The sequence below is a fragment of the Typopeltis vanoorti genome, chromosome 23 (genome assembly GCF_054136105.1).
Source record: "Typopeltis vanoorti isolate ZY-2024b chromosome 23, IOZ_Tvanoo_1.0, whole genome shotgun sequence".
Lineage (NCBI taxonomy): Eukaryota > Metazoa > Arthropoda > Arachnida > Uropygi > Thelyphonidae > Typopeltis > Typopeltis vanoorti.
In genome coordinates, this window is record NC_143571.1 from 86,448,364 (window position 1) to 86,474,981 (window position 26,618).

The 26,618-nt window shown below is 36.1% G+C and overlaps 1 protein-coding gene across 1 annotated transcript in view; it reads left to right on the forward strand.

Annotated features, from left to right (window-relative positions):
* Positions 1-26,618, forward strand: part of LOC150094044 (uncharacterized) — a 201,532-nt gene that overhangs the window by 156,867 nt on the left and 18,047 nt on the right. The window contains exon 2 of the mRNA XM_090412976.1: positions 13,780-13,985. Coding sequence (XP_090269102.1) covers positions 13,780-13,985 — 206 coding nt within the window. The remainder of the gene's footprint in view (positions 1-13,779; positions 13,986-26,618) is intronic.

Sequence of the window (26,618 nt, forward strand, 5' to 3'; positions counted from 1 at the left end):
TCCGTATTCATACCAAAGATAGCGAACTTAGTTTATTCTCATTGTGTCTACTTCAATTTTGTCACTAGTTTGATAATGTCGCATTCCCACCATGTGTACTATAAAATAAAATAAACAATAAATCCTCTAAATGAGTTGCATTCTCAAAGGGAGATGACTGAGGATTTTTGAGCTGCCACTAATGTTCTGGCGATCGCTAGATAACTGGTTTCTAGCCATCACTGATAGTAAATTCTAAGCTGTCAATTAATCAAGGTTTTCAAGGTGAAGGTTATGCCAGATAAGTTCTGCTGTCTTGTGCTTCTAAATCCAGATAGGTATATATTATGTCTAGCAACTCTGTGCCAGGCATGGCGATTCATGCAAGTAGGGTTTTCTGGTAGGGAAAACCTACTTTCCCCTGCCATATGATCTGCTAACTTGAAACCAGTCAAAAGAAAAGCCTAGAAAAGTTCCTCTGTTTGTTGGTTCTGATAGAACTGAAGAGAGAGAGAGATCGTTACAGATTCTATACAACTCGCTGTTGGAAGCAAAGGACATTTCTGTAGTGATACATTGGTATTCCTTGGGTGCCAATAATATGTCCAATGATCGTGCTAGTCATAATATAGTATTTTGAATGGGATTATGAAATACGAATCTCGTATTGGATTTCTTCAGAAGCCAATAGGGAAAAGCCTTGGCTGATTTAGAGTTGAAAGAAGGTGTATTTTATTGCTAAATTCTGGAAGAATTTGGCCAATAGGTAATGCGAAGAGAATCATTGGAGTGATTTCGATTTTTTATTCCTTCAATCTGTTTCCGAAAGGTTTCTTGAGCGCGTTGGATACTCTACCTCACCTTGCAGTATTCTTAGATGGCCTGAGGATTTCTCTGGACTAGCCAAACTCTTTTCCATAGTACTATAGAATTATTAGGTATGGTGATTGTGCTAATGCAAAGCATTGCTTCTTAATCAGTTTAACCAAAATTGCAGGACACTCTGAAAGACAAACTACATGAACTGACGAATTATTTATTTATTTATTTATATATATTTTTTATACGTTAGGTGTAAATTATATTTTATTTAAATTAAATTATAAATTATAATTATATTTGTGAAGAAACCATCGGGACATCTCGAGGAAACTACTTTCACAATTAACTAATTTAGTGATGAGAAAAAAATGCAAGTGAACAAGTATTGAGTCATTTTTCCTGCAGCAAACGCACACCACGATATTCGCCGCCACTTATCAGCTGGGCTTGTGTTTATCATTTTATTTTTATTTATTTTATATTTTGGTTTAAGTCAATAAGAATACAATTTGGTCGGCTAAATCCCAAACAGCCAGCCCATCCTCGTTTGTTCAGTATCCAGGTAGATACCTAAGAGGGTGCGCCACGAGAAGGCGAGTATTGGACATTAGGGCAGAGGCCTGGTCGGTTCTCCAAATTCCTTTAAAGGCTATGTGGAGGTCTCCTCTCAGTTATACAGCTTTGACTCTTACGCACCCTGCTTGTGTTTATTTAAATTCATAATTTTCCTCTCCCGTCTATTTATTTTCTTGCATATTTCTACATATTTTACATATATTTCTACATAATCATATAACAAGATTAACGCATATTCCTAACAGTACTAAATAATCATTTACATACATTTTGAATTAACATAACCTACAACTAAGAAACTATTTTTTTTCTGAGTTACTTATATTCATCCCTTTCTATTAACTTATTAATGAAATTACTCACATATACTCAACCCTAATAATAAAACAAAGTTTGTGTATGGGATCTAATTCTCTTCTCGGTTATCTCTTTATTATATCCTTTGAAGCACAGTCTACTTCAGCCAACCGCAACAAACACCCTACTTCTATCTTATATGTGTCTTGAACTAACTAATAAATTTCAATTAAATATCTCCGTCTTATATTAGTTGCATTCAACAAATTACAATTACCACTAAGAAATGCAAATAACAAGGGAAGCCATAACTGTCATGATATATCCTGCTGTGTACTCCACTGTACTTCGTAAAAATTCTCCGAATGTCTTCGAATCTCGTGACTATTATATTAAAAATCTGAGTGAGCAGACTTGTGAGCTAATTTAATATTGAATTAAAGTTGCTAAGAAATTATATTCTTGTTTAATCTTTTAACGAAGTTGCGGGTGAAATATCTTCACAACTAATCAACTTGTATATAGAGGCTGATGACTTCACATCAATTATCTTAGTATCTCAGTCAAAGCAGCCAAATCCTTTCATTCTTTAATTGCAGCCTATCAATTCAACTTATATAAGTTTAATACTATCTTCTTTCTAGATATATAATTGCATTTGTTCGCATTAAATTTCAAACTTAATTTCTCTCTTTTCTAGTCAAGTCTTTTACGGTACCGCATTAGGAGAAAATTAAAATCATCTGAATGTCATCAGTAAAGAGAAATTTTACTTTTCACAAGAACCTCAACACCAAATACTGATAATACATGACCAAAGAAGATATATCATCAATATTCTAACCTTGTCAGTTGCCAAGCAATTTAAAATATTCACCATTTTCTCCTGCTATATTGCATCATTAGGTGAACTTCCTCACCCAAGAAGAGTTTCGAAGAATTCTAAATAACTATAATTAAATCTTTATAATTATCATCATTTCACTATCAAATAGGAATAATATAGGTAATTAATAACAGTCATCATTTATTCTTTGGATGTTATTGGAAAAGCTATGATCACATTCCAGTTAGTAGGTTTACATATATGCTTGAAATTTACCACCCATCGTATTGTCAGCATTTCATTCCAGTCAATTTTGGCGATAATAAAATCCAGCATTAATAATATTTTGCTTTGCCTTGTTTCTTTCTAAAGCCATTCCATAATGTTACCGCACTTCTTCCAATACAGCAACGCACTGCTATCCCCAATCGTTGGGAGCTTTCAATCACCACGCTTTTCCCAACACCTTCCGAGAATAGGAACTCATTGATTACAGATTTAAATCCTCGATAATGAATTCAGATCAGCTCAACATGCGTTTTTTTTTTCTTAATTTCTCCATTTATAATTTAAATCACATGAGTTTTTTCTTTTAAACTTCGTGATTGGTATATAAGAATGGAATGCTATTCGAAGTATACTTTAATGGCAACTTTACTTGAGATGGACTGCGCTGTCGTTATTATCACACCATAGATGAGTGTTTCTGGATTGACATCGCAAATGTTTCCAACAGGAGAGAACAGTGTAGAAAACATGACCCTCATTGCAGGCAACAGTGAGAATATTTGCTCCATTGTTGAAATTAGCATGTTGTTGTTGTTGGGAGGGGAGTTGGGAGTTTTATCTAAATAAAACCAGAGGAACGCATCCTTCCATTGCAAAGGAGTATCTCTGTCTTAATTCAATGTTGTTCTTAGTCAATTTCTATGATTAAGAACAAAAATCTTACCCGTCGTTATTTTCAGAGCTTAAATAGCAAAACAAAAATTTAGAGCATTTCACATGATACTGTCTTGTAGTTTTCCCTAAAGTAAATATATAGGAAGAATAAATTCTGAATTGTCAAGGAGACATTTAAGAAAGAGAGAAAAACAAAGACGAAACAAGAAATGCTTAGCTAGAAATCGATTTCTGATTTAGCTCGAATGATGTTCTCGACATTTTTAGTGTCTCCGCTCACATGTGTCAAGAAACTGTTTCCTGACTGGCTAAAACCAGGAAGCAACTAAATTCGTTTCTGATGGCGATTGGGAGATGATTTGTAAGAGAACATTTGCTAGATGGAAGTCTAAAATTGAGCGCATGTCGTACTCCTTCTAGTCATCTTAGCTATACGTTGATCAAGTGATAAAAGGCTTCTATTTTCTTCTGTTTCCGTTCTAAATCCAATTCGCCAGCTCTATCTAATGTCATTCAGAAGAAACTGCTCACTTCTGGCCCTTTCGATGCACAATTCCACACCCTAAATCGCATTTTCATCCTACACAATGAAATAAACTTCCTGTCCTTCAAATACTCTATTAGAGCGTTTCATAGATGGCGCTGCTACAACGGTACAGAGTGGAAAGTAAATTCACTACATTACACGTGGAAAAGATAGAATAAAGCACACGGAATTGAAAATCCCAAACCAGTCTATAAATATATATAAGAGATATGCTATTCTTCTTATAAACTAGTTTTTATGTGCGTCATCTGCTACGTCACATCCTTATACTTTCCAATGAACATTAAGGCTTGATTCGTTTTATTCTTTTTTGCTTGTAAAAACAAATACATTTCCTTATTAACGATATTGGATAAATATTAACTGTTATTTCTTATAATGAGTACTGGAAGAGCTGCAGTTGCACATTGACATGTGCCAATAGCGACTGCATATAACTAATTGCCTCCGCTATACTACTGTTTACTAAACTATAAAAGTGTGCGCAGCTAATGAGTCTTTGTGCCCTATTTAATCGCTGATAATCAAGATCCTGAATTACAGCTGTGTTATTTGACTATTGCAAAGTACACAGCGTTGCGCATCACAGATTGGTGTCATCTTTCTTGAAATGAATCTTCAGCCGCAAGCAAGCAGTGGGGGAGGACAGAATTTCAGAACATCGCATTAATCATTGGCTGAAAACAATGGACGGGAAAACACATCACAGAAGGGAGGCTTCACCGGTAAACGATCGAAGTGTTCTTCGACGGTCTGCTTGTTTGCACATGAAAAGGATCATTATGGTAAAGATATCTTTCGTCATCCACTAGGGTCTGCCCCTATCACAACAAACGAGAGGTAGTTAGCAGTCCCCGGTGGGAAATGTTTGCTCTTGTTTTGTTCCTAGTACAGCAATGGCGTAATTGGGCCTTCGGGATTCCACCCCCATAACAACAGGCTGGAGGAAGACAAAAAGTCATATGACTCGCTGGCTTTCATAGCTGTAATAGCGATTCAAAGAAAACACGTCACGCGCATTGATGAGATTCCATTCTCCAAGGTACTTGCTATGCTGGTAGAAATTAATTCATTTATACCAACGCTAAAAAAAATGCAAAGTTTGGGTTTTAAAAATATACCGAGATTTCATTTGTGTGTGTGCATGCTTGAGTATTTATTTATTTAAACGAAAAAAATCACCTACATACAAGTATTGCTGCCCTGAAAGCCGTTTGTGTTAAAAGTTGGAAAAATTTAATGAATTTAGTAATAAGCCTTTAATATATCACGTAATAATGTCGATTAATCTAGAAACTCGTAAAAGTAATTTGGCTTAGCCTATCCATAAATTAGTATGCAAGAAATGCTCCACAGAGGAGATGTCATATCAATTATTCACGTGTCCACAAACGTTTATGAGCCCTCTGAGAGAATTTATGGAAGCGTAGAGGTTCTTGATAAAACACGATGAAGGCTACTACACAAATACTAGTGTTTTAGTAAGAGTTTTTCTTCATCATCAATATTTGATGCGAAAGATGTTTATCCGCTGAATATAGTCCAGGCTACTTCCTCTTTGTTTTATGGCAGAGCAATGATGGCAAAATATATGAGGTTACCTTTGTCATTTCATAGTTCTGTAGATAGGCTTTTATGGTAGTGAATTGTTTATCTTAAATGCAATCTGCTTGCGAACTGTTCCCCTTGGAGATCTAGAGATTCTAAATATTTCTTTTTTGTTCTTTCCATCTGTTCTCCTCTATCCTTTATTTATCTACTTCATCTGTCTTCCTCTTTCTCTGTTCTTTATTTTCCTTACCTTCCGTACATAACCCTTTCCTTTCCCTAATTTTCCCTCCCCCGAGTACTACGCAGTCTTTTCTAAAGTATTTCCATTCCTGAACGTATGGGCAGTATGCAAATCTAAAATTCGATTCAAGGCAGAGTAGTCCTGCAAATAGCATGATAAGTAGGAACTCACGTCATACATTTTCCCTGTCTGTTCGTGCATGTGTACATACAAAAGTTTCTTCTGTTATGTTGAAGCTTTCATTCTGTTTTGCTAAAATAGTTCTATCAATCTCGACTCCATTTGCGGTGACTACTACATGAGTCGCACAAAAAAGTTTAAAAATTGGAGACGTTTGGGATCCACTCCATTAGTTACACTGTTAAAAAAGTCGGCCTCAAGAAATAGGCAAAATTTATTGGTTGTCTAAAAACTTCCAAAGGGGGAACATCATCAATCAGACGAAAAAAATTTGCAATTTTCTTTGAACGATGAAATAGGGTTTGTAAACACAGATTTGTTCAGGAAAAGAATATTTCCACCCGACAAGTCTTGTTGTAAATATCGAGCGTCCTCTTTTGTTCAATGGTAGAATCAAAAAAATTCATGGAAATAATTTCTCATTTGAGTGAGGAAAAATTGTATCTTTGTTTATCATTCATTACTTTTAAGCAGATCATGACTCCCCACTCCCTGAATACAACCAGTTGAAGCCAATGGGATCAATCAATTTTAATTCTGCTAAAAAATATATTTTAGTTAACACTCAAATATTCTTATTATTCGCTAACTTTAGAGGATAGTTATGAACGTTGTTGCTACATTAAATTAAGCTTAACAGCTAATTCCTTTTACAATCTTAACATTTGTTAGAATTTTATTAAATTTCTTAAAGATTTACATGCTTACAACATACAGTGAACAAATGTGCCAGGAAATACGGTAACACTGCGTGTCCATAACTCCACTGCCGCTCTCTCCTGATTCGCAGGAGAAAACAAACCATTAAAGGAAGGTAAAACATAGAAAGAGAATCTTAAAAATTTCTGGCACTGAAATGTAAAGGTTCTTGGATCTCAGTTTGAAAATTGAGAACGAATTACATTACGAAAAGATTGCACCAACGTAGTCAAGAAGAAATATAAGACCCTTCTGTATGGAAATTTATAGCAGTTATACTCACGTTTTTCAAACAGCATAGCCTATAGCCACCTTAATCCAGATAGTTCTAAATTACGAACGATGAACTATTTAGCAGCTATTAAGTAACAGTAAAATAAGCTACTTTACTGCTAAGTATAAGCTAAGAATAAGCTAAATAATTTACACATAGATTAAATCATAATTTAATACCCTAGATCACAATGTAATACCCTAAGTCCTAATGTTATACTACACATTACGATTTGGGGTATTATAGTCGCCAGAACCCAAAAGTCTGTTGTGGGGAAAATTCATAATATTTGGAAATGGTAGTCGCTGATATGACTGAATTTAAAATATTAGGCATCGGAAAGCCAGAATTGTCGGCGGCAATTTTTTGGCTTTCGGGAATAAAACAACTGGAATAAATTTAATCTAATTGAACATATTATTTAACTTTGTGACATTTTAAAGTGAATTAATATAAAAAACAATAATAATAATATGAACACTGAAACTGTCATTCAATAGTATATTTTAATAGTATATTTTGATAAATAAGCCGTTTAGAAAAACAGTAAAATTCCATTCTCATATATTTCATACTAAGAAGGTGACTAGCTAACATAAATTCAGCAGTACATGGTGAACAAACGTAAAGATTAAATCACACAATCATTCGAAAATAAAGATTTGTTAACTTTATCTACTCTCGAGATCAAGTAAAGGAAAGTTCTAGAACGATAAATAATTTATGTCATTTATTACGTCAGTTTGCGACAAATGACTACAGTTACATTAACAGATGTATAATTGGCATAACTCTGGATGAAAGCCAAATGTTCTAGATATAACGAAATGTCACTTTCATTGCAAACGAAAATTATTTCTGAACTTAACATTTCCATGTCCAATGTGCATACAAAGCATTTATAAAAACGAATTATATGCAAATTCAGTTCAAATGACACTAATTTTCAGAAATCTGAAAACCCTGCGAGTTTGCGTAATGTATTTCAAACTAAGTCTACGCACACAGAGAGGGGAGAATTATCTCAGTGGCAAAATATTTATTTTGTTATTTTAAATTCAGCTTGTATAAGCATGTGCTAATTATGACATGAAGAAACCTGTAGTATGATGAAGAAGGGATAGAAGACTGTCTATTTCTGGCAGGAAGTGATCTTCTATGACGGCCCTAACGATTCGATTTTACTTTCTTCTCTCTCATCCTATCTATCCTCTCTCTCTCTCTCTCTCTCTCTCTCTATCTCTCTCTCTCTCTCCCCTTTCGAATAGCTTTCCTCACTTTTCTTTTCTAAAGGAGGCTATAAATTTTAGCGAATCACATCACATATTCCTTCTTTTCCTTCCCACACACCTATAACACCCCTGATGTGATGCAGCTTTTGAAACTGTGATGGCTATTTTTATGGCCAGGCACTTATCCATCTCGTTAGATTCACCTGTCAATAGTTTGAGGAACATGAATGGGACATCAATCTTTACTGGTTACACCAAAATCTTAGCTCTCGACCCAGTTAGGAATCTAGGGTATTATAATGTAGAATAGTTGTGTAGAGTTCACTATCTCTCCGTCAATCCAAGAGCCAATAGTTCCTCTTGCACTAATGCCACAAACACTAACAGATTCCATGCCACAAGAGGAAGCACGAAGTGATCCTATGGTTCTACATAATCTGAAATAAAGATTCTATTTTTCTGGCCTGGCAATGTATATGAACCTAATAGAAATGAAAGACAGGATCAAATCTCAAAGCTCATTTAGGCCTATCTACACTTTCGTTGCTTTAACATAATTTAATTTCTTTCAGAATTCTCAGAAATCTTCATATAAAAGTAAATGCAATATTAAGAGAGAAAAAGACGTATATTTTAATGAACCCCAACTCCTTTTATTTGACCTTTCGTTTCCCCTTTTATCACACAGTTCATTTTACTAGTTGAGCTAAGTGAGGCCTCGAGCAGTTCAACATCATTGGACCATCGACAAATAAACTTGGCGTGTTCTGATTAAAGACCGGTATAAGTTCTGCCCGAAAGTTATCTTCGAGCCGCGATGCCTTCAGATAAGCTTCCTTAATTGCACCTCTTCATGGGGATGGACCTTTTATTCTATGCCCAATAAAACAAACGCATACCGAAGCTTCGTACCAGACAGAGAGAAACAGAGCTGGGGACCCCAATAGAGAGAGACAATGAAAGAGAGAGAGAGAAGGATTCTTTAAGCACCCTCTGTTGTCTATAAAATTTAGTGGATTGCCTTCATGGCAAGCTAACTCCTGACATATCATTTATCTCTGGCTGTAAGCGTACAGTAATGGAATAATGTCTTCGCCAAGGTTTATGGTCGTCGGCGTACACGGGGCAGAGTTAGCGATATAGAAAAGGCCACCCCACAATCATACATCTGATGAGAAGTTTACAGCCCTACTGGGTCCATTATCGTAGAAAATATGGTTTGCGAGACATGAATGGCGCTCGTGGGTAGCACCGGTAACCGCTTTTAATCTTGAAACCCTTCTTAGACATATAGTTCCGAAGCCAGAGCAAGTCTGTTATCTGAAAGTGGAGCAACATGACGTCAGAAAGCTGCCTGTTATTTATGTACGTCGCGTAACGTTTGGCCATAACAAGGTTGCAGGAAAAACTTCCCGAATAATTTGTAACCGAAGCCACTCTTGCTTAACTGAATGGCTCACGTCTTCTATCATTTAAGGCTACCGACTACAAAAAAAAAAAAAAAAAAAAAAAGAGAGAGAGAGGTGCATTAATAGTCGTGGCACGAGCACTAATATGACACCATATAAACCGGTTATATCCTTATCGGTAATAATTTAGATCCCCAAGGGTGTGAGTGAAGCACGAAATATACCCTTACGACTAAACAAATCCATTTACGGCATACAGAAGTAGTCAAAAAGAATCAGCGCAGTTACGTCGCATCACAGACTGTATGCAAATAGTGCAGCGGATGTTTAAATGTCTAGATGAAGTAAACAGAATAAAGTTATGATATTGATCCCTAGCCACCTACTGTATCAAACGCACAATAACTCGATACACTACAAATAAAAACTGTTAGCCAGGTCGACTAAAATAATTTCTGAAACTTTTTGAGCGCCCTCTTTCGGAATAGCAATATTAGGTTTAGGCGAAAGTAGATAATGAATTCTGTTAGCATATGTGAAGCTTATACGATTATCTGTTACAAATACTCTGTTTGTGTCTCATAAGTGTGCTCAGCATAACCTTTCAATTTGGAAAAAAAAATAATATTTTGAAAAACAACTGGAGGTTTAGTCATTCTTTCAGGAAAAAGTGATAGAAAAAGAAATTTTCCTGAACAAAACAAGAAAAAAAAACCTTTGAATATTATTATTTTTACGGTCATTTTGCCTACTTTTGTTTATCCGTGGTAATGTTTGTTTATAGGAAAAGATTTCTTAACAATAAAGAGAAAAATTGGAAGTTGACTGAAAAAGACACGCGTACTTCATCGATGGAGAAGATCAACACAATCGATATGGCTTCCGAAAGAAAATATTTCAAATGCGACTAGACAAGGACTTGATTAATTCTCATACCAGCCTTCACTAAAGTCGTAGACTCACTTTTCACTTAAGTAATTGCCTTTCATGAATCTAATTAATGCCATGATTGGGCAATTAATCCTCTCGCATTAATCCTATTGCTATGTGTTCGGACAATTTAACTGCTTAACAAAAAGCCGAATTTCTGGGAGTAGGAGTCTTCATTCATCTACACTGCATGAGCCCTGTTATTTTCTTCATTTGAAAAAGCTGTTGTAAGTGTTCCTTCCTTTTTCAAAACAGATTTTTTAGGAGCTGTATAGTCTGTAACTCAGACATCATCCGGCTTGCATTTTGCCTTTCTCTCGCAGTCTCAATTAATTCATTGACAAATCTGATGAACCGTTTTTTTTTTTTTTTTTTTTTGAAAGCCCTTCATACACCCTTCAACTTTATGATGTCCATGAACACAAGCGCAGCAAAACTAAACTACAACTGCCCTGATCGTCAAGTCCTTGATTTGACATTCAGCCTTCATTCTTATGTTCAGTATACTATTATTGGATTTGCAAAAGCAAATTGCCATCGAGTCAGCTGTTTAAATTATTTCTCCTAAGAGCCCACAAATTGCTCATGCTAAGACATTAATAAATTTGATTTCTTACCGCACTTCGAAAGTATATTTCTGGATGCATAAGATTTAAAATACACTTCGGTGCAATTTCTTTAACATTTTCAAACGTACGATCAGAACTTTATTCGGTTAAAAATAGAATTGAAAAGAGCAGCAAATGGTTTTTCTTACAGAATTTTCCCATAAAGCTAAGAAATATTTCCCCTTTCAGAGAGTAAATTTATGAAGCTATTATGAAGCCCACCATCTCCAGCTAGCAAGATTTCTTAGCACTCTTTTATTAGATCATACATCTAATAACTCAATTCAGAAGATGGAAAGCACAGATGTGTGACAATATGTGAAATGTTTTAAACCCTAATAAACAGCCGACGTACAGAATTATTAAGCATCCCTATGCTAAATGTCAATATTAAAGGTCTTTTATAAAAACCGTCGGCTCATGTCACTCTTTATGGTTTCGAATAAAACGATGTTAGCCCACTAGGTGGAATTGTGCGGTCATAAACTTGAGTAAACCATTAAGGCAACCGAAGGCTTTGTGCTCATAAACTGCCACCTTAAATTACTTTCATATGAGCTCTATGACGTCACAGACAACCTTTCCCATTATGATAGTTTCGCAGTTGGGTTAGTGAGGCTTTACTGCATGAAACCGAACACGGCTACTTATCATTTAAAGTATTCGCCAGTTTAAGCTATTAACCACCAGATGGAGTGATATGCACGTTCCCAGCTGTCACTGTTTTTTTACGATAAATCTAATTTCGTCAGCCTGCCTTTTGTATTAGAAGTTTAAGAGCATTAGTTGTAAAATAATCTTAATTTATATTCCTTCTGCAATATTATGAAATTAATGGTGCGCGAAATGAATACATTTATGCTAATGCTATTCAGAAGTTAAATACGTATCTGCTAATTGGCCAACTTACGAGTTAATCTTTAGAATACTATATTATTCGCTATACCAAAAAAACTCTGCCTCACTAAAATAGTCAATGATGGGATAATGGTAAATAAATTAGAATGCGTGCACTTGGCATTTGATTTACTCTATACTTATTATAATTAATTTAATTATATAAACTATAATCTATGAGGTAAACAACAATATAGTATACAACAAGCAGTGTAGCCTTCAGAATAACAGTTTGCATTTCTTAATAGTTTCTTATTAACTGGAGGTAGTTTTATTAGGATCAACACATTCATTCTCGGCATTGAGTATAGACTGGTATGAGGCGATATTTTGAATTTACAAATCGATTATTTGAAAACAAACGATACGCTAACCACTCGGCCAACCAGGCCGAGTGGTTAGCGTATTCGATCTCCAGTCAATAAACTGCGGGTTCGAATCCCGCCATGGTATGGATGTTTGTGATTATCTGTGAAAAATACTAGTTGTGGTGGTGGTGATAGTGGCCAGTAGATGGCGTTGATGTGTAGATGTTGCGGCTGGTGGATGATGTTGAGTGGTGGAGACGGAGAGCTGGAGAGTAGTCGCCCTCCCTCGATGAGTCTTAGACTCCTTGCAGGTGTCAAATAATAATAATAATGATGAAACTGAAGAACATCTGATCAGTGCCTGCAGTAAGATGGCCCATACTGATTACAAATGTCACCATGATCAAGTGTCCAAAATAATTCATTGGTGTGTATGCAAAAAAAATATTCTTTTCCTACTTATACGCTGGTAGCAGCATAAAATTGGTACAGTATTGGAAAACGAAATAGCAAAAATTCCCTGGGACTTTAAAATACAAACTAATCGGCTCTTTGGAACACAACACAACAGACCCGACATCACAATTGAACATCGACTAGTTTAGATTATTGACATTGCAATACCCACTAATAATAACAACTTTAATAACAAAGAACTGGATAAAGCTGGAAAAAGTCAAACAACAAAGTCATCTCAATTATTATCGGTGCACTTGCTCAAATTTCAAATAAAGTTTCCAGTTATTTACAAGAATCAAACACCAACTAATTAACCGCATATGATCCAAAAAAAAAAAAAACATTAACAATCCATATTGGAAAGAGAAGGCAGGGTAGACCTCAAAAAAGAATATTGCATGGATAATGAGACCGAACAGACCAATGTGATCTATACCCGTAATTAGTGTTATGATGATGACAATCCATATTTTAAGATGCTAACTGACAGGCTATTCTTAGATTCTGAATCTGAATTGCTTTGTATTATCAGTCAAATTGTTGTTTGGATATCTTATTTTGGCTGCGTTTTAATTGTGTGAATAAAGTTATAGTAATAATAGTAATCCTTTAATAAGCTTGAAATGTAAAAATTACCGATCTGACAATAATCTAAATAGCAACATTAACAGTAAAGCATAAAATACGATATTTATGTAGATAAAATATATTTCACATGAGTTTTTTTCTTATTTATAAAAATAGATTTTACATAAACGTACATTCACATGATATTTTTCGATCTCTGTTTCAGTTGGTTTAGGCTTTAAGACTTTATTTATTTTAAAAAATACAGTTTGAATATATATCAAAAATATTCTTATCATAGCTCTTCCTAAATATCTGCAGTTTCTGGAATATCAAGAAAACGAATTCTTCAGGGTAGATCGGATCGCGTTTTAATTTCTGTGATCTCAAGTTTGTTTACTTCTTGTGAAAGATGTTGAAACCTTCTACCTTTCTTTCTCTCTTCGATTCCAGCAGCCTTTCTTTCTCTTTCAGGTGTTCTCAGCCTCAGGCTAGTATCGCTAAATGTGCCTGCGAATGTGGCGGTCGGGAAAGGCATTCAGCTGACCTGTCGTTACGATTTGGAGGATGACACTCTTTACTCCATCAAATGGTACCGAGACGAAATCGAATTCTTCCGCTACGTGCCTCGAGACAGGCCCCCAGGACAGTTCTTCGCACTGCAAGGCGTCAATGTAGATGTAAGTCCAATCGCTTATTTTTCGCTTTTGTAAAACTGCGCTGCAGGACACAGGGATGAAGTGCGGGGTGGGAGAAACTGGCTTGACTGACGGAAATTAAAATCCGTTTTGTTACTGTCACATAAGACTCAGTTCACTAGAACACAGTTTACGTGCAACAACAACTTCAGTGGTCGGTTTTGTGTATGGTGATGAGAACTCTTTAGAAACGATTAACATCTTACCGAAATATACAAAAAAAAAAAAAAAAGAAATCAACATTCTTTCCTTCTCCATTTAATTTAAATTTGCATCATATTAATTTTCCCTCATATTTCCCTATCAGAACCACAAAAACTCTTTTATCATTTTAAGTAAATTGCGCTGAAAATGTAGGACAAAGAAGGGTGTGGGGAATGTTGATGATATGGGTTTGTTCCAAATAGAGAGGCAGACAGAAGTAGTATGTGTGTGTGTGTGGGAGAGAGAGAGAGAGAGAGAGAGAGAGGTTTGTTTGGATTTACGGTCAAAGCAACTCAGGCTATAAGGCCCGAGTATTATGTCTGTTAATTGCGTTCATCTAATTTTTCATCTCGCAAAGTCTGCTTGCGAGATGAAAAATTCCTGCTCACCTTCATTTGAAAAGCCCTGATAAAGGTTCTTCATGAACTAGGGAGGCTCTAAGAGAGAGAGAGAGAGGGGGAGGGAAGTATTAGTCAATCTGATTTCCGCTCAGTAGAAATCACTCAATATTTGAATAAGTGCAGGAGTCAAATTGTCTAGTGCTTTCTTTCTCATTTATTGCTTCGCCTACTCTCTTATTGAACAGATATTCTGCTCTGTTTGCTTCTGAACATCAATTATTGTTTATTATAAATTCCTCATCTTATTCCTTTTATCAGACACCGCGCGGTTAGCCTAGTGGCTTTGCGCTTCGCAACCCTATGCCTGGGGAAGGAGTGTCCCAGGTTCGATTCCCGTTATAGACGTGAGGAATTTGATGATCTTTATCAGGCATAGCCAAGTTAGCCGGTCTTGGGCGCGGTCAGTAGGGTTTTTTCCGCCAGTTTATCTGGCGTTTTTCATCCCGCAAGCAGGCAAACCGGCCCCGTGAACATACGCCTCTACAGTCAAAAATATTTCCCCCCCACCCCAGCGGCAGACCAGGCGACGGGTCGGTTGGGAGTAGTACTAACAAGAAGTCGCATCTAAAAGTAACACGCGGACCCTGCATAGGAAGCGGAAATAACGCGTAGAAGAAGAAGAAGATTCCTTTTATCAGACAAATTATCACACAAACAACAAAATTACTCTTACCGAACTTACCTTCTGCCGTGATGATCTCAAAATAAGGAAAGCTCTTGATACTTCCATATGAATTATGGAAGTGTCTTTCATAAGGAAGTATCATGATATCGTGTTGTTGTCTTGTCCTTTGAAGAGTCTTAGATTTCCATATGCTCCTTGAACTGCTTTGGCTATGTGGATGATTTTGTTTGTATAGAGCTGTTGTTCAGGATTAGGATCTATTTCTTGCAATGCTGCTGTAATTGCTTGGTGTCAGTTCAGTATTGGGGCAGTTGTTGTAGTTCTTCTATAATGTCCTGTTCGTAGTCTTACTATCGTGGTGGAAGAGGTCTTTCTGTCAGCATTGATTTCGGGAATTTGATGTTTTATCACTGATTTCAGTGGAATTAGTTTAGCTTTTGCTAGTGCGTTAGCATCATCAAGAGTTATCATGTGAGTTTCTTGGTTGAGTTTTCTGGCCTTTTTTGCTAATTTATCAGCTGTTTCATTGTAATCAATGCTTACATGAGCAGGAATCCATTGTAAAATGCAACTTTTTCCTAAACACTTTAGTTGATTTAAGAGTTTATGGGTGTCTTGTGTGAACTTGGTATAGCCATTTTTGATTGCCTTCATAGCTGATCTTAAGTCACTAAATTATAATTTTCCAATGAAGAGTCATAGAAAGAAGTATCATGACATTCCATATGAAATGTGAACAGAAAAATCACATACCAAATCAAGAATTTTTTCACTTCACCAACAATAATCCAGTTCACTGACAATAAGTAGAAATTTTAATTTGCATTTAATGCGTAATTTATCAAAAGTAATTTTTATTCTAAGTTGCCCTCTGTTTGGAAGGCTTTTCGGTATTTACTTCATCAAATTACAAAGTGCTATAAACCGCTTCAGGTTAACATACTTTAATTAAATGTTTGATACATCAAATTTTATTGTGTTTGTAATGTTTAATTATACAAATATAAGTTAACACTGCATCAGCATGGTCACAGGGTGAAACTAGAACAAAGAATATTAATCCTATTTAGCTTTGTCTCTTAACGGGTTCAAGAAGAGGTATGATAAATTGTGCGGATAGATTGGGTCTCCGGCGATGAGTCTTCGGACTCCATGAAGGTGTGCGTATAATAATAATAAGTTGGAATTGGCTTAATCCTTATGTTTACTTATTTATTTATGCTACTACTGCTTTTTGAGACATCCACCTCCATAAGGCTTTTTGCTAATATAATATTATTCCTGATTTATACTTAGTTAAATCAATCCAGGCACTTGGTTTTCAAACAGTCATCTATGAATTGTTATAAAAAAGGTCACCCGAACTACTCTTGCGATAACTGAATTTAATAGTGGATAATCATCTTACATAACTATGTATTCTATATGATGTACATGTTGAACCAGACTTCACGAAATAATCCAAATATTCATTCAATTCTTTCACCATTTTTATTAAGTTTATTTTGTAACATTAAACAAGTTATGTAATTCATTATTTCAATAAAAATAATTTCATAGTTTCGTAGTGTATTATTCTTGATTTCTATAGAAAAATCATTATTAATGCATTTGAAAAGAAAGAAACAAAGAAGAAAAAGAAACAATTTTAATAATCGACAGAATGCAAGCTGACAAACACCAGCAGTTAATTTTAATCAGATCTCTAGTACAACTAAGAAAATTAATAATTTTGGAGATGTATGGCGTTCGAGTAAACCTTAAATATTTGCATCGCCTGGTTTCAGAGTGGATTATGAAGCTCATATTTCAAATGTTTCTGTTAACTTTCCCAGCATAGACTTCCTCCACTCAAATCAATTAACCCTAACCTCTGGGCATTTAGGAAATCATTTGTCTGGGTGCCCGCTGAAAATTAACTGTCGTCTTGGCATTTCCAGCCGCTCTACTCCTGTATAAATATTCGTATCTCTCGCTAATGAATGAATCACTTAAACCCTCTTTGATGCATGAAAACGGAGAATTGACCAACTGCGCAATGAAGTTTGTTAATAAAAGATGAGTCGTTACTTAAGTCATTTATAATTATTAGTGGGCTGATATATGCAGTCTCAGAAAAATCTCTTTTATAAGAAGGAGAGAGAGATGTTCTGTCAGAAAACGGAACTCACTCTGTACAGATAGTAAATGGAGATTCGGGTGGAAGTTATGTATCTTAATTCTGCACTTCGGCAAATGGAGATATAAAAAGCACTTTTGATAGCCGTAGTGATGTACAGCGATAACAAAGTCATGTAGAAGGATTAATTTCTTGTAGCAGAACGACATTATCGTGAAATCTTAGCGGATCTCTCTTTGTGTGTATGTCAGCAGAAGTGTAATAGAGCGGTAGCTACATCAGACTGGCTCTGACAAAAGTGTCACAGATACTTGGGAGGTCAACTGGTCATTTATCATCTGCACCACTATTAATAAAGTCAGCTTGGAACACTTTTGCGGAGACTAGTCGGTCTGGTGCCCACGGACACTTCCCCAATGCAAGGGAGGGAGGGGACGCAGTTGAAGGAGATTGTGAAAGATCGGGTTACAAGGGTGTGTACTCCAAATGCGACTTCGTACATTGTGGTTACTTTTCACCTTTGACATTTATTGATTTCCGCCCCTGACAAACTCATTATTGTGCGTTGAGTGAAAAAGAATAAATGAACTCTCTGGTTAATGATATTTCTGCGTGCATTTTATTACATTTTTTTTATCCTACACGCTTTTTATAGATATGACGTATGAAGGAAAAATGAAAATTGCCTTTCTGATTTTAAACTAAAAAATAATCTTCAAGAATGAGGCATCGAAGGTCTACTAAAGTCGGAAGTGGAAGCAGGAACGAGCACTTAATAATTACAAATATTACCACAGATCTCCAGAATATATTTTTTTCATGGAACAAATGCTATCGAGACAATGAATAAAATAGGAATCTTCAATTAAGGAAGCCAAATGCTTATACGAATCTCCCAAGAAGAGGAGAAACAGAATCTTTTAAATCCTATTAGAATGCCAAGTCGCTTAGCAAGATTACTTTTTTCCATTTCGTAAATTACATTCAAGAAAGATCAAAGGGTCATGGAAAAGCGAAAAGTGATTGCAAATAAAAAAAACATAGTTGTTGTTGTGGGAAGAATCGCACAACCATCCAATTACAACCATTGCTAATATCCATTCATCTCGATTTAGTAACCATACGGAGACTGGGGGGGGGGGGCACACGACGGGGAGAACTGCGAGCAAGGACCAACTTCAGCAAAGCGACAATGCCGTCTCTTTTTTAATAACATGGCATAATCGGTGACTCTGCAGCAAAATGTAATTTCTGATAAAAACAGGGGTGGGTGGGTGGGATGGATGAATTTATTCAAGCAAGCAAATGCGTACCAACTTTGACATCTACTTGCGAATCCATTTTATTAGCGATTAATCAAACAGATGGGCTTCCTTCTTCTCTGCTAAGGTACTTGCTTATTAAACTCATTCTATCAGTCTTCCGGAACCATTAGTTGGCAAGACATAACTAGTAAAGTAAGAAGAAAGAAACGTGTGCCAGAAATGAAAAAAAAAAAATCAGGAGACCTCAACCACATTTGCTATATTAATTCTTACCTAAAACACCCTACATGCGATCGACATCAGTTTATGGATGGATGATGAATACCGGCTGTACATCAATTGTTCGAAGGTCGGTTCCTTCTTCGCTTGGTGATGGCATTTTTTAAAATTCACGCTGGAAAATGTATACCACATGATGGCAACTGGTATCAGTCTAGTTATAAATTACACACATTGCAACAAACCTTCTACGAAAGAATAAATACGGTGCTCTACAATCAATCGAATTTACCTAAAACACCACACTCTCGGCTCAAAAACATTACACTTCCTTAGATAAATTGCTAGCTCAGTTTATAATTCATATCATGTCTATCAAGGGAATGTAAAATGTTTAAATTACATAACCTCTGCCATGTTTCCAAACCGTATTAAGAAAAATGAACTTCTAAAAATATATTGCTGAAAAACATAAGTGAGAGTCCTCTGTAAAGCTAAAGCTGGTCGGTTCCTCGTAACGAGTCAGTCAGAAAATGATTAATGAAACTCCCGTATCATTTATTTCAATTCTTTATTATAAATCTAAGAAGCGTTGATAATTCCTTTTAGCACCTGAAAGTTAGCCATTTCTTTTGCGATAGAGCTCTTTGAAAATTTCATGTAAAGCTATTAAAAATATAAAAAAATTAAATAGAAAAGAAAAGAGAAAGAAAGAAAATAATAGAAAAGTCGCAAAACTTCAAGAGGAAGTAAGGATGCGTTTGTCCTCACAGGAAATGAAACCAAAAATTCCCTTCGGATGTTCCTGCACGTGGGAAAGCTTTGCCTCTGAGGTCAACTAAATACAATAATTCCAAAATATTAGAGTCGCTTGTAATGCTAATAATTTCCGAATATCTGCTTCGTGTTGAACTTGGAAAGGATTTATTTTTAAAGGTGGGAATTGATTTCATAAAATGGAAATATTTTTTCGTAAATATAGAGGGAATTTAAAATAATTTCTAGCTGAGGTCTTTATGCAACATTTCAACCGATAGGCGGAAATGTTTATTTGAAATTTAAAAAAAAATGATTTAGCATCTAAGGGAAATTTTGGTGCGAACTGATTAATTCATTTCAAAATATTATACGGAAAGGAAATATTTTTTTCGATAAGTTTCAGAATAATACTGCATTTTGTTACGATATTAAATATTCGTGATGTGCGGGAATTTGTGTGTGTGTGTGTGCGCGCGCGCGCGTACTTACTACCTGTGTAAAGCAAATAATGATATACTCTTCCTGTTGAGAAAGCAAGCATGATCTTAGCGTAGTGTGAAGACACACGTCCTTTGGTAAGAAAGTCCTGGGTTCGAATCACACCAGGAATTTTCATAACCAGCTTTCAATGAATTTATCCACTTTGATAAGACAATGTCTGCATTTTCCTCCTGAAAAACTGAAATTTCTACTCACATAAACATACAAACTAACTGATAAACATGAATAATATTAACGGATAAAATATACTTACTTCATGAACTCAACTGCGTTGTTTAAATCCAAAATAATCTAAACAAAACAGAAGAAATATATTGGGAAATTTTTCAAATATGTTATCCCTTATTAAAAAGGATTCCTGCCGCGAACTTGTATTTCCTTAAAGGAACATTGCAAACCATTTCTCTGGCATGTTGGAATCCTTTCTCACAAGACCTTTTTTTCATATCAAATTGCATCCTTTCTCACAACTTTTCAACCAAACTGCACGCGTTTTTCCCATTCCTTTCTCAAATCATATTGGAAACCGTAACATGCATACATCCTTTTTCATGTGAATTTTCGCCTGTTTTTCTCACATCTGTTTCTCATAATGTTTTGGCAGCATTTCTCACATCCCTTTTTCATATCACGATGCATCACACCCTTCCTCTCTGAAATCATGCTGCACTAGTATCTCACATCTTTTTTAGGCGATGTTTGATTTGGGACCACGAGTGACACGTCCCTCTATCGACATCTGACGAAAGTATTTTTTTTTAAATTTAGGGTTTCGCTTTAAGCAAAAAGGTAATTCACTTTGAAGTACAAATGGTCTAAAGTAATAACTCATTATCCATAATTATCCATAACAAGAGGAAGTGGTTTCTTATTGAGCATCTGAAACATTATCAACGCTGAGCGATGTTGCTCAATATTGATATCCAGTTCCTCAAGCATATTATGTTTCAATTCCCGTCCTCTTCAGATTCCAATCCTTTAATAATACGCTTCTCTTAAAAGGACAAAGTCTCATTGATTAGCTGATTACTTGTTACCGAATTATTAACCAGCGCAACGTCACGAAGTCTTTTCGAACAGTAGGAGCACTTTCATGTGGCGTGTTCGCCGCTAATATGTCAATGATAATCATATGGATCTTGCATACCGTATAGCGTTTCCATGCCTCGACTCTCTCTCTCTCTCCAGCGATGGAAAGTAAGGAATATTAAAGGATAGACAGGTAGCTTATTAGGCTATGATTACAGGAGAGAAACTGAGCCCGCTTATAATTCATTTCTCTCTGCAAACAAAGTTTGGGTGATCATTTTCCACAGTGCGCTCAATGTCCGTCACATCGGGCACGAAACTTTGACAGCTGCGGCGAATTTCAGGCGATAATTTATAAGCATGTGAGGGTTTCCACTTACACTTTGTTCGTCCGAAAGCACAAGCAAGAAAGTTCCCAAGCTGATATTTATAATTCCATTGAATGTTGAGATAAATATAAAATAAACAAATTGTTATCCTGAACTTCTTTGAATCATGTGATTTTTCCGTTGCTCGAGCTGGGTAGCAAAAGGGTTTTTTTTTTGTCTGTCTACTCCCCTTTCGTAATCCCTGCTGCAGTGGTGGTAAGTTTTGCTGACTCCCACGTCTTTCCCAGCGCTGCATAGCTTATTTTCCTGGATTGAAAATGTATCGTGTTTCCGGTTCCCACGTAGCAAATCCCCTTAAACATCATGCTTCGGCAAACCCGCTCACGTGCCATTCCTTTGCTTTATTTTCCTCCCCACCTTTAGCCAGGTGTTTTCTCACCTGAATCGTCAACTTTCGCCAAATTCTACAGCGTTGCGCATAACGGGTAGCAGTAATTCCGAATTCCAATCTCCCGCATCTCGCTCGTCACGTATCCCGGAAAACAATCGCACAGTTCTCTCTCTCATCTTTCCACTCGACAACACTAACACATTCATCTATTCATGCTCATGTCTCGAGTTTTTTTCCTTTCTTTTCCTTTTGTGCCACTGCGCTCGGCTTTGCGAATTATTCATAACTTTCATCTAAATCTCATTCCTCCTTGAGCCTGCATAAAAAGATGAACTTCATCTGGGATGTGTGATGCAGACACGGGATACAGAAAAAGAGAGAAAGAGAAAAAAAAAGAAAAACGTTGCTGAGCGGCGTATCTGCGAACACTTCCGGATTTTTCTATACGAACTCGCAGTTTTTTTTTTATTATTATTTTGCAAATTTAAGAAGCCCACTTCAATTCTAAATTCACATGGCGTGGCTTTCGATGATTGGTACATGAACTGGGTTTCTTATTGCACCATATATATATATCGACCGGGGTATGATTGCTTTCCCCACAAGATATCAGTGACATACGAGGAAGGGGGATAATAAGGCGTTTAGCTATCGTACACCATCTGAGTGTGTTTGTTTTAAAAATATGGAGAAAAAGAGCTCTCGAAGCAGACGTGAAAATATTGTTTCATAAAATATTAAAATATTTGGATGAGCAAACGATCCTCTTCCACCCTTAATCTTCCAACGTCTCGGTAAAGAAAGGAGAAAATTTTGTAAATGCAAAACAGAAAGGCCGCCACAGCCAAATCGAAGGTCTCCGATTTGTATTTCCATTGAAATAAGCCAGCAACAGACGGAAATGAAGGTAGAATATAAAATACTATCTTAAAAATTAGGAACAGATGCGATACCGATTTTGCCTCTCTTATTCCACCCACGAAATCTTAGGTGAAAACTTCAACGAATCAAATAAAAGCATTTCTTTCAGAGAGTACAAACACTTCCGATTAAATAATCTCATCACGGACATAAGGCTTTATTAAAAATTTCCCTCAGAGGTTACAGAAATAAAGAATACATTTAATAGATTATAGGATAATGTGTGCCATCAGAGGTAAAAGAATGTAATGTAGATGGTTGCGCTTCTTTGATGATGTAATTAATCAATTTTATTCTTTCTTATATCACTCGTAATAATTCGAGCCATTTGAACTGCTTACCTTCTGTGATTATCCATTTTAAGGTGACTTAAGATAAAGCAATATAGATATGGAATACATATGGTATGTAATATGGTGGCTAATACCTCTTTTTTTTCCAATAATCTACTGATAAATCGAAGCCTGAAACATAATAGTGGTTTGGACCTAACCAATAGGCAGTGCGGCTTCTCAGAAAAACATAGCTTCTCTCGATATTTTTAATCGAACCAAATAATTGGATTTTCCAGTTTTAGAAGCTATTATCATAGCGCATCCTTTTTAAACTACATTGTTAAAGTTCCTTGAATACTGCTGTTTTTCAGTTTTTGAAGATAACGTAGACTTCACGGTTGCTAAATAGTCATTTGAGCGATGTATGAATTATCAAAGATAAATATAGTTCGTGGTAATATTAAGAAATTCGGATGATTAATTATTAAATACCAAATCGAATGTTTCGTTTGCGGAAAGACTTAAAACAGCTGAATAATCATCCAGATGAAGACGTTTAATGTTCATCCTTGTAAATGTGATTCTGAATTTTGTCTTTGTAATTCCAATAAATAAACTAATGAATATGAGCGTGGAGAAATACTCTCCGGTGGAAGACGAAAATGACAATGTAGTTGTAATATCAATACCTAGAGAATGAGATCGCCTATTTGGTGAAGAAACGATCAAGATTTTTCTGGTTTTCACATTTGAGTGAATACTTTAGAGTAAAACTAAAGTTGCAGTGCTTTCATTGTATATGCGAACGATGTTATCAAGTCCATTGTGATGGATTTTATTCCTTTTTAGGTGTTGTTTAAGATTGATCGAAGTAACGAGACAGTACAAGAAAATCGTGCTTCAGGGGAACACCTGAAGGAGATATTTAAGTACCAATTTCAGTATATGAGGTGCAAATCACCACTCAGCTATGCACGGTTATCAGCGATCCGCACTTCGTTTTGACGTTGGGTTTCTCCTCCCATCACAGCAATCTTACTTTTGTTTCCTGATACACACACACACATAAAAGGGATGTTTTATGGCTTCTGTAGCCTAGGCCGACACTCCTCTGCTAGTTCAGCTCTATCATACGAAACAACAGTACCCCCCCCCCACACACACATACACATCTGAAAGCAGCGAGACACACCGAGTAGTTCACGCGCCATTAATCGATGCTGCATTTCTTATTGCCTGCACGAGCTAAGAAACCGGGGGTGAGGTAAAATAGCCCATTAAAACGAAGACAAACCGTCAAGATTCGGTTTTATGCCGTAATAGGGCTTCAATTGGACTGATGCTGCTTCTTTATGCTCCCTAGTGGCGTACAAAAAGTCCGACAGTTTATACCGATGCGAGGCCATTAAAGCTGCAAGACGTCACACCATCTCCTTGGAACTTTCTTACCACTGCATACAGGATGTTATCGGAGAGAATTAAGCAAGCCATTTGCAGAGAGTAATTAAAGTCCGGGATGAAACCACACTGAAAAAGCCACCCGGGTTCTTGCATAATAAGAGGTTCGTGTTCCAAGAAGATAATCTTAGCTGTCACATGGAGGTGAAAAACTCTCTCTTCTTTCGCGGGGTAAACGCCTTTGTTATCTTCTTCGTATTTCCTTGCTACTATAAGGGATGATACAAAGCTACTTGCCTACAGATTAGCGTTAATTGACTCAGTATATCTGGACGGTTATCTTTGCATATCACTTTGTGTGTGTTCAGGAGTTTAAGGGTACTGAGTTCTCTTTACCGCGACAGAATTTCAAATAATACTTAAAAGAGAGTATGCGGTTCCGTCGATGGATCGAGGAAGGAGGTTTAATGAATACAGTTACTTTGCTTGAGGAACTGGGGATTAGAAATGCGAAAAGTGATTGTGTGTACACGTTTTTTTTTGTAAACCTTTTTTTTGTTTCTATTTAGGTTTGAAAAAAAAATTGTAAGCTACGAGTTACGTTTTTAGTCCCTTTAGCTATCCTTCTGTATAGAAAACGACATTTCTATGAATAGATTTATTTTAAGGAAACAATAATGTTTGCCTAAAATTATACTCATGATGTGATATATCAGTTGAAAGCCACATATTTCGTTCTGGTATTAACAATATGATTGATACATGTTCGCTTTTATTGGTAAGTAATTCTATCTGAACCCTCTATCACTTTTTAAGTGGAATGTTATTTGCGTCTGATCTTACTAATTTTCCTCCCACCCAAAACGGGATTCGGACTTTTTCTAACATAATTTTTTTCGACCTAAAATCCAAATATTGCACGATCATCACGACTATGCGAATGAGGCGCTCGAGACCGGAAGGTTGCATACAGAATGCTTATATATACAAGCCAAAATTACCAAATTTACCAAACTTACCAAATTCGAAACACAGTAGGTTAGAATATTGAAAAAAAAAAAAAAATCAGAAAGAGGCCCCATCAAAGTAAATAATTTAAAAAACGAAGATAAAACAAAGAATAACGAGTATTTCCATATCTAAGAAGAGGCTCTCAACGTGTCAACATTTTCCAATAAAAAAATCGAATTCCTTTATTAACAATATTATTTAAATAAGTCCAAACTTAAATTTTCTGGTGATGTTGCTATCACTAATTCCTAATCTGTAACGTAAAAAGATTTGAATAACACGTTATATTATTCTGAATTGTAATTTCAATTACGTGTTGTGAAGTATTTCATGTAGTATCGCTTTGGCAAACACTTACGAATAAACATATTCGTAAATATATTCATCGGGCTTATTAATTTTATAATTAATCACCATGTTGGTCTCCACTTGTCGTCCATTGTTAGCGTAATGTATTTGCTAATTTTCTCACCCATCGCCAACAATAAACTGATTATTACTTGCCAATCAATATTTTAATCTTTCTAGTAATTTATTGTTGCCTAATCAGCATCAGGAACAAATTGCAATTTAAGACATTTCTGCTAATAGGCAGCTGGTTGGTTCCGCTAATTAAGAGGGGATTTCTGCGTCTTTCCCCCATTCCCTAAGAATTACCATACTCTGGTCAGTTCTTTATGCGGCTTCAGCTACAAGAGTATCGGAAGTCGCATTTTACATTTCAGGAAGCACCAAATTACACTTTCGCAGATATGAAAGCAGCGAATGATTGTAATCCGTTTTATCGACTTTGTCAAATGCATTCCACTGGACAATCAACTTTTCTCCTCATATCTGCGGCTTCATTACAAATACGAAATCACCCATCTCAACATTACTCAAAGTAACGCTTCCGCATACAATTACGGAGAGATGCGACAATTAATTAAAAGGCCAATTACACTCGTGTATGTGTGTGTATATATGTTGTACTCCCCTACCACCACCACCGACTCTCTCTCTCTCTCTCTCTCTCTCTCTCTCTCTCTCTCTCTCTCTTTAAGTGGAATCGATAGACACGGGACATTGGGTCGCTCTCGCATAACGTACGGACGCCAATTATCCAACTTCGGACTTCATAAAGCTTAATTAAATTAACCTTCTTTCCCCTTCCTCCCCTTCAACCCAA